Genomic DNA, 7,832 nt, shown 5'->3' with positions numbered 1-7,832 from the left:
TCCCATCAAACTTTCTTGAGTATTATTATCTATACAACAATTTGGAATCAACAAAACTAACGCTCTGTTCCCGAGTTAACTTAACGAGTGATAAGAAAATAAAGTAAAAGTGAGAAAGGAAACGACGAGAAAGGAAAAAACAAAGATGTCTTTCCCACCATTTCCTCCCAAATCGGAAGTAAAGAAAAACTAAAGAATTTAGCCTAGTTTTTCCTTTCATTTCCTTCCTTAAATGAAACTCGAAAACACGACAAACTCTGAAACACAAAATATTTTTACTTTATTTTTATTTCTTTTCATTTCCTTCCATTAATAAACTCTAGAACACAAGAGTCTAAAAGTTTTCTTGAGTATTATCTATATACAAAATACAAAAAAGAAAACATCCACCAAATCTGTTACTTTGTGACGGTTAAAGAAAATAGTTTTGTTGGGAATATTTGTATTCCTTTTGAGGATTACAACCTTTTTATTTTATTCTTCGGTCGGATCAAACAATCAATCATAAAACCATTATCGAAAATAACGTGTACCCTCCAAATCAACAAAAGGCTTTAAACTTCCATTTTTTCCGTCAAATCGTCGGCTTTTCCCCAAATCAAAAACTTTAACTAGCCACCAAACAAACTGCAACTCCGTTCACTTAACTCATCCCCAAACAACTGATTGACAGAGAAATGGCGGAGGTTACGTGCTGCGAGTCGCAATTCTTCCTGTATTTACTGGTAATCGTCGGTCTGGTAGTCTTTGCAGGCCTCATGGCCGGTCTTACGCTCGGACTCATGTCCCTAGGGCTTGTAGACCTCGAAGTTCTCATCCAATCCGGCCGTCCTAAAGATCGTATTCATGCTTGTGAGTTGTTGTACTGTTTTATTCTTATCACACACTTGAATTCGCTGATATTTATGGATTTTGTGCTTTGTGTTGGTTCATTTAATCCGATCGGATTAGTTAGATAGTAGTTTTAGCTCAGGATTATGTGATTGGATGCGGATAGTTATTGTTTTGAGGTGGAAATGAAGTAGTGATTGGTGTATTATTAGGAAATAATATCAGGACTGTCAGCAAACATGTGGAAGACTTAATTCAGTTTAATAATTGGTAGAATTAAGAGGTAGCATGTGTTTAACTCGATTTCTATAATCAGTTTCTGAACAAGCCCTAGGGTTGTTTAATAGTCCCGGTGAACTTATTTTGACCTGTTTAGTCAACTTTATAAACGAAATTTCATACGCGAAAAATCCTATACACATACGCGTGTGTTTATCTTTTTGTTACGCACTAATATCTAGTGAAATATCTTGGTGGCAGCTAAAATATTTCCGGTTGTGAAGAACCAACATCTACTGCTTTGTACGCTCTTAATCGGCAACTCTTTAGCAATGGAGGTCTGTGACTCTGTGCAACTGGTTGCAGTTACTTGATAATATTTATTATTGCATTTACTGGTAATCTTGTTAATTTGTTTCTCTCTACTGCAGTCTCTTCCGATATTCCTGGATAAACTTGTTCCACCATGGGCTGCGGTTCTGATATCTGTAACACTAATTCTGATGTTTGGAGAGGTTAGTTTTCGTTACAAAAGATAAACTTGCTCCACAAAATCTTGTTTTTATATCTGATCTACTCTGCGTGTATGTGTTTTTGTTATTATAGATATTACCACAAGCGGTTTGTACGCGCTATGGATTGACGGTTGGAGCAACAGTAGCTCCGTTTGTCCGTCTCCTGCTATGGGCTTTCTTCCCTATTGCTTATCCTATCAGCAAGGTAATTGTTGAGTAGTCTTGTATAGTTATGTTATCTCTTTACGAATAATTCAATGTTAATTTTGTGATTTTGTTTAGGTTCTAGATTGGATGTTGGGAAAGGGGCATGCTGCTCTTCTACGCAGGGCGGAGTTAAAAACTTTTGTGGATTTTCACGGCAATGAGGTAATCTAAAATCTAAACAACTAACAGCGGTTAAGATTTATATTTTATACCCTTAACAAATACCTTAGTAATGTGGCAACATTATGTGCTGATAGGCTGGGAAAGGTGGAGATTTGACCCATGACGAGACTACTATAATAGCCGGAGCACTTGAGTTGACCGAAAAGACTGCAAAAGATGCCATGACCCCTATATCGAAGGCATTTTCCCTTGATCTGGATGGAACTCTTACTTTGTGAGTTTCTATCCCGATCTTCGTATTACATAAATATTTCACACAATTTTTTTTTTTTTTTTTTTTTTTTGTGAATTAATTCACTTTCCTGTGTCTGCATAGGGATACCTTAAATGCAATTATGACCATGGGTCACAGCAGAGTTCCTGTTTATTCTGGGGACCGAACAAATATTATTGGAATCATCCTGGTATATATTAGTATGCTAAGTTAGTAACAAGTTACGAAAGTTAATATACAAACTAAAAATAGATCTTGGAGGAAAAATTGTGAATATTAATAAGGGCGATTAACTTGCATAATGGTATTACTGTATGCAGGTTAAGAATCTCTTGGCGGTTGACCCAGATGACGCAGTTCCTCTTAGAAAGATGTTACTAAGGAAAGTTCCAAGGTACGCGAAACTTAATATGATATATCGTTGTCATGCGAGAACAGATTCGGGCTCATGTTGTTAAGGATGTGTATGGTTTTCAGGGTTGAAGACAGCATGCCTCTTTATGACATCTTAAATGAATTCCAAAAAGGGCATAGTCATATCGCTGTAGTGTACAAAGATCTGAACAAGAAGACAAACATGCTGAAAAAATCCTGGGATACAGAAACTCAAAATGTAGCAAACAAATCACATTTTCACGATGCTGATGGGGCGTTGATGAAGAGTGACGGAGATGAACAGGCAAAGAGAAGTCCACCTTCAACTCCGGCTTTCAAAAAGAGACATAGAGGCTGCTCGTTTTGCATACTGGATTTGGATAACAATCCGATTCCCGAATATCCGTCGAACGAAATTGTTGTTGGTGTGATTACCATGGAAGATGTCATCGAAGAGCTTCTTCAGGTATACTTTAAAAAGAAAATACCGTTATTGATTTTAGATTTGCAAATATGTCGATGTAGTCAAAACACATGATAAAATAAGTCAACACCAACATGGTCGATTTTCAGGAGGAGATATTGGATGAAACTGATGAATATGTAAACATCCACAACAGGTTAGATAAGCGAGTTTCGGTTTAAAAAAAATGTTTAATGACGATGTTATTTTTATTTAATAAAAATATATCGTTTAAATGTAGGATAAGGATCAACATGAATGCATCACAAGAAAACCTTCTTCCCCTCTCGCTACAGTCTGGTTCAGGTGCTACAACAAAATAACAATACATCTTCTTTGGAGATTACTTTCAAGATACAGTGCCATTAGTTCAATGGGTTTCTTTTAGGTAAATCTTTCTACATATGTTAGTAATTTGTACTTTATGGAGTAACAATTGTGCATTGGTATAACTCCTTAAATATGATTTCCAAAGAGCAAGTATATCCGCGAACGCGTATTGTATTAGAGTAGATGTGTATTATTGAAAGCAATAGTTCACTTTTTTGTTGAATGTTTTAGTGTTTGATGGTCACAATAAAGCCTTGCCTATTTAAGTACTAGATGAAAAACTTTATAAACCTTTCAATTTCATACTGATAAGTGAAAACCATTCAATTTCACACTGATAAGTGATAACCTTCAAATTTTTTGAAATATATGTAAAGTGCATAAAATTTTTGCTATTCAGAAAGGGGTAGCGGCGCAGCTTGTTGCTCGCTTACCTGCGATATTGATGTAAAGTGCATTTAGATGTGAATAAAATTGAATATTCGTGCTTATATATATATATATATATATATATATATAGGGAGAAGATCATGCGAGAACCACCTCTTATTGCGAGAACCGTGAGAACCAATGTGAACACAACAAAAAATGCCTAAAAATAGCTCGAGGGGCTCATGCGAGAACTCCATTTATTGCGAGAACCGCGAGAACCAATGTGAACACAACCTAAAATAGCTAAAAAAAACCTAAACCCCCCCCCCCCCCCCCCCCCCAAAAAAAAAAACCTAAAAAAAAAATTCTTAGTGGCCAAAAAAATTTTTTTTTTTTAAATAATTTTTTTGGCTTCGAAAAGTAGCGATTTTTATATAAAAAAATATTAAAAAAAAAATTGTGTGATTTTTAGCTATTTTTAGGCATTTTTGGTTGTGTTCACATTGGTTCTCGCGGTTCTCGCAATTAGATGTTGTTCTCGCATGATCATCTCCCTATATATATATATATAGAGAGAGAGAGAGAAAGTATAATGTACTTCAAGGCTTAACCTACATTAACCTACATGACAAAAAATATAACGTGCGTTATTATCATAGAACGTGCGTGATTATAGTCCCATGCGTGATTATGTGGTCCCATGCGTGATTATACCCCTGATCCAACGGTTACCATTGTCTCCTACGTGATGTATGATAAGGCTTTTTGTATGTTAACCTTACTCTATATATATATGTGTGTTTTTTTAAATATTCTTTTTCAAAATTTTGGACTTTTTTACCAAAGTTATTAGTAATTTGTTCTCGATCAGTTATGGTGTACTTGAAGATTTATGTGTGCTCTTAACAACAATCATAAACCACCATCATAAACCGCTACCCACCCGATCTAATAACCCATTAAGTTAAGAAGGATTAAACTCTGTCAATGTCATGACAAGTGAATGACAAGTGGAGATGGCTATATTTAATTTAAAATACATTCATGATAATATAGTGTATTTCAATCCTTCTTAACTTAATGGGTTATTAGATTTTAATAATCTTAATTTTCACCCGTCGGCTGATAATAATCCCAACTTTAAAAATTTCCTCAAACGATCCCAATTTGTAAGAATTTGACCCACATTGATTATTTTCCAACATAGGTGCACTTAAATCATTTAAGGAGTGTGCATGTGCACTTAAATCTATTGAGGAGACCAAATTCTAATATGTTAAAAAATTATTAATGGGGGCCAGATTCTTACAAGTTGGGGTCGTTTCAGAGAATTTTTAAAGTTGTGATTATTATCAGCCAACAGTAAAACTTATAATTATTAAAATCCAATAAGCCTAATTTAATTCAATCAAATTGTCTTTGATCAATTAAAGAAAGTAATTTAGTTTTATAAATTTAACTGTATAAACAACATTATGTTTTACTATAAACGCATAAAATATAGAGAAATTTACGAAAATGGCCAGGAATACTGTTGACTTACGAAAATGGCCATCTCGTGCGTCTGTGGCGAAGCGCATCACCGATTACGAGACACCTTTTGCGTCTGCAGGGCTCATTCATGCGTCCGCCAATGCAGAAGTGACACGTGTCTCATCCCATCATCCCATGCGTATGTGACTTATCCCATGTGTCCGTGACTCATCCCATCATCCCATGCGTCCGTGACTCATCCCATGCGTTGCCGACTCATCCCATGCGTCCGTGTCTCGTACCGGGATGCGTATGGAAGTGCCGGGATGCGTCTGAAAGTTGCAGTCATCTCCGGCTCCATCTTCGGCGAGTTGCAGACGCCTCCGGCTCCATCTCCAGCGAGTTGCAGATGCCTCCAGCTCCGTCTCCGGCAACCATGGCGGCGGTTGGGATTTGGAGGTGGAGATCTGTGGATCGTTTTCCCGGAAACCTGAACGGATGGACATAATGGTTGCCGGAAAACAAGGTGGTCGTTCATGGTAGTGGAGATCCGTCGTGCCACCGTCGTGGTCGGTCGACCGGCCACCATCCATCCCCGCCTTCTCCGTTTCTCTCGCTTATCTCTTTGTGTCTCTGTGTATGTGTGTGAGTGTGAAAGATGAAGAAGTTGCTGCTTCATCTATGGAGATTTGTTGTTTTTATGTAAATTCACAGAAGTGTGGGCATGGGGGTGTAGGGGCTAGGGTGGGGTGGTAGATGGTGGGTCCTCATGTTTCTTTCCAAGATGTATTTTAATCAGTAGGGTTCCACATGTTTCACATAATTTTGGCTGGATTCATACACGTGTCCATTTAAGAAAGGACGTATAAGAGGGGTGATGCCTTGTTTCAATGACGCATGAGCTGACTATTTTGAAAAATAATATTGATTAATGGTCATTTTCGTAAATACCTCTAAAATATAACCCACGCATAGCTATGTTTACCAAAAAAAAATAATAAATAAATAAATAAAAATTAACAACGTGCAACAGATATTTACTTGTCTATGCTGATAAAGTAAGAAGCTAATTGAGAGAGGAATTAGGAAACTTGATTTCTGAATGAATCAGAAACCTTATCACGCATGCATTTAAATCAAAAACAAATAACCAAGTTTACAAAACAAACCCCAAACTAACCATGAAGGCCATAATGGTCCCTCAACATGCAAACGAAAACAAACAGAAAACAAACTGGATTAACTAAACATAACGCGATCGTAACAAGACTCCCTCCTTAGCACTTTTTGACCTCAAGAAGTGAGCTCCGAAAAATCCGGAAACCGTAGCCTCATCTCGTCCAGGTATTCCCACGTAGCATCTTGTTCTCCCTGATCCTTCCACTGCACTAAAACCTTCATAGCGGCCCGATTCCGACGCTTAACCAACTTCCTCTCCAGCACCTTCTGCGGTTGAAGAATGAACCTAGACGCTGTCGGCAACGGTATTATTTTACTCGGCTGTCCCTCCGCTTCTTTCAGCAACGACACATGAAACACCGGATGAATTTGGGCCTCCTCCGGTAGATCCAACCGATAAGCGACATTCCCCACCTTCTCAATCACCATAAACGGCCCGAAATACTTAGGTGTCAGCTTGGAATGCTTATGAACCCGGAGTGAATTCTGCATGTACGGTTGTAACTTGAGATATACCCATACCCCCGGCTCGAATACCCGCTCCGACCGATGTTTATCTGCTTGTTGTTTCATACGGTTTTGCGCCTTGAGTAACGCTTGTTTAACCACCTTTATGGTACTCTCTCGGTCCTGCATGACTTCATCCGCCTCCGTATCCCTCGAGTCCCTCGGAATATACGGAATATGCAACGGAGGTCGGTACCCGTACAAGGCCTCAAACGGTGTTCTTTCCAAGGACGAGTGGAATGTGGTGTTGTACCACCATTCCGCCAAAGACACCCATTTGACCCAAGTATGTGGTCTCTCCATCACCATACATCTTAAGTACCCTTCCAAACATCGGTTAACTACCTCTGTTTGGCCATCCGACTGTGGGTGGTACGCGGTGGACAACCCGGCCTCTATCCCTTGCAAGTTTAAAAATTCCGTCCAAAACGAACTGAGGAATATTGGGTCCCTATCCGACACGATGGACTTAGGACACCCATGTAGCTTAAATACATTATCAAGAAATACCTGTGCTACATCCTTAGCCGAAAACGGGTGACACAACGTCATAAAATGGCTATACTTCGTTAGTCGATCGACCACCACAAATATCGTGTCCTTTCCTTTAACCTTCGGTAGACCCCCAATGAAATCCATTGATATATCTTCAAAAATCGCATTAGGTATCGGGAGGGGCTGCAATAAACCCGGATACGCCACGTTCTCATTTTTCGCTCTCATACACACATCGCATGCCCGCAACAACCGTCGGACCACTTTGGATATACCCTTCCAAAAAAACATTCCCTTGACCCGTTGGGTCGTAGCCCGTAACCCGGAGTGCCCTCCTATCGCGGTCTCGTGACATAGCCTGACTATCTCCTCTCGTAATTGTATATCGGCCCCTACCACCATTCGATCCCCCTTTGTTAACCACCTTTCGTTCCAGCGAAACCTTGGTACCGTTTCTCCGTTTTCAATT

At 38.8% G+C, this 7,832-nt stretch overlaps 1 protein-coding gene across 1 annotated transcript; it reads left to right on the top strand.

Annotated features, from left to right (window-relative positions):
• Positions 1-346: 346 nt before the first annotated feature.
• LOC110879540 (DUF21 domain-containing protein At1g47330) lies at positions 347-3,560 on the top strand. Its single transcript, XM_022128011.2, has 11 exons — positions 347-852; positions 1,312-1,388; positions 1,482-1,565; positions 1,657-1,770; positions 1,848-1,934; positions 2,030-2,169; positions 2,272-2,359; positions 2,490-2,563; positions 2,647-3,010; positions 3,118-3,164; positions 3,249-3,560. The coding sequence occupies exons 1-11, from the start codon at positions 678-680 to the stop codon at positions 3,328-3,330; spliced, it is 1,332 nt and encodes a 443-aa protein (XP_021983703.1). The 5' UTR covers positions 347-677; the 3' UTR covers positions 3,331-3,560.
• Positions 3,561-7,832: the final 4,272 nt, after the last annotated feature.

This window comes from Helianthus annuus, chromosome 9, assembly GCF_002127325.2.
Source record: "Helianthus annuus cultivar XRQ/B chromosome 9, HanXRQr2.0-SUNRISE, whole genome shotgun sequence".
NCBI lineage: Eukaryota > Viridiplantae > Streptophyta > Magnoliopsida > Asterales > Asteraceae > Helianthus > Helianthus annuus.
The sequence above is the reverse complement of the archived record's forward strand: the minus strand, read 5'-3'. Positions and strand labels throughout refer to the sequence as shown.

Excerpts from the sequence above, each read along its gene's own strand:
- LOC110879540 (XM_022128011.2), top strand. The coding sequence starts at position 678 with ATGGCGGAGGTTACGTGCTGCGAGTCGCAATTCTTCCTGTATTTACTG. Across the intron at positions 1,771-1,847 it reads TTGCTTATCCTATCAGCAAG|GTTCTAGATTGGATGTTGGG; the intron begins GTAATTGTTGAG and ends GATTTTGTTTAG. Across the intron at positions 2,170-2,271 it reads CTGGATGGAACTCTTACTTT|GGATACCTTAAATGCAATTA; the intron begins GTGAGTTTCTAT and ends GTGTCTGCATAG.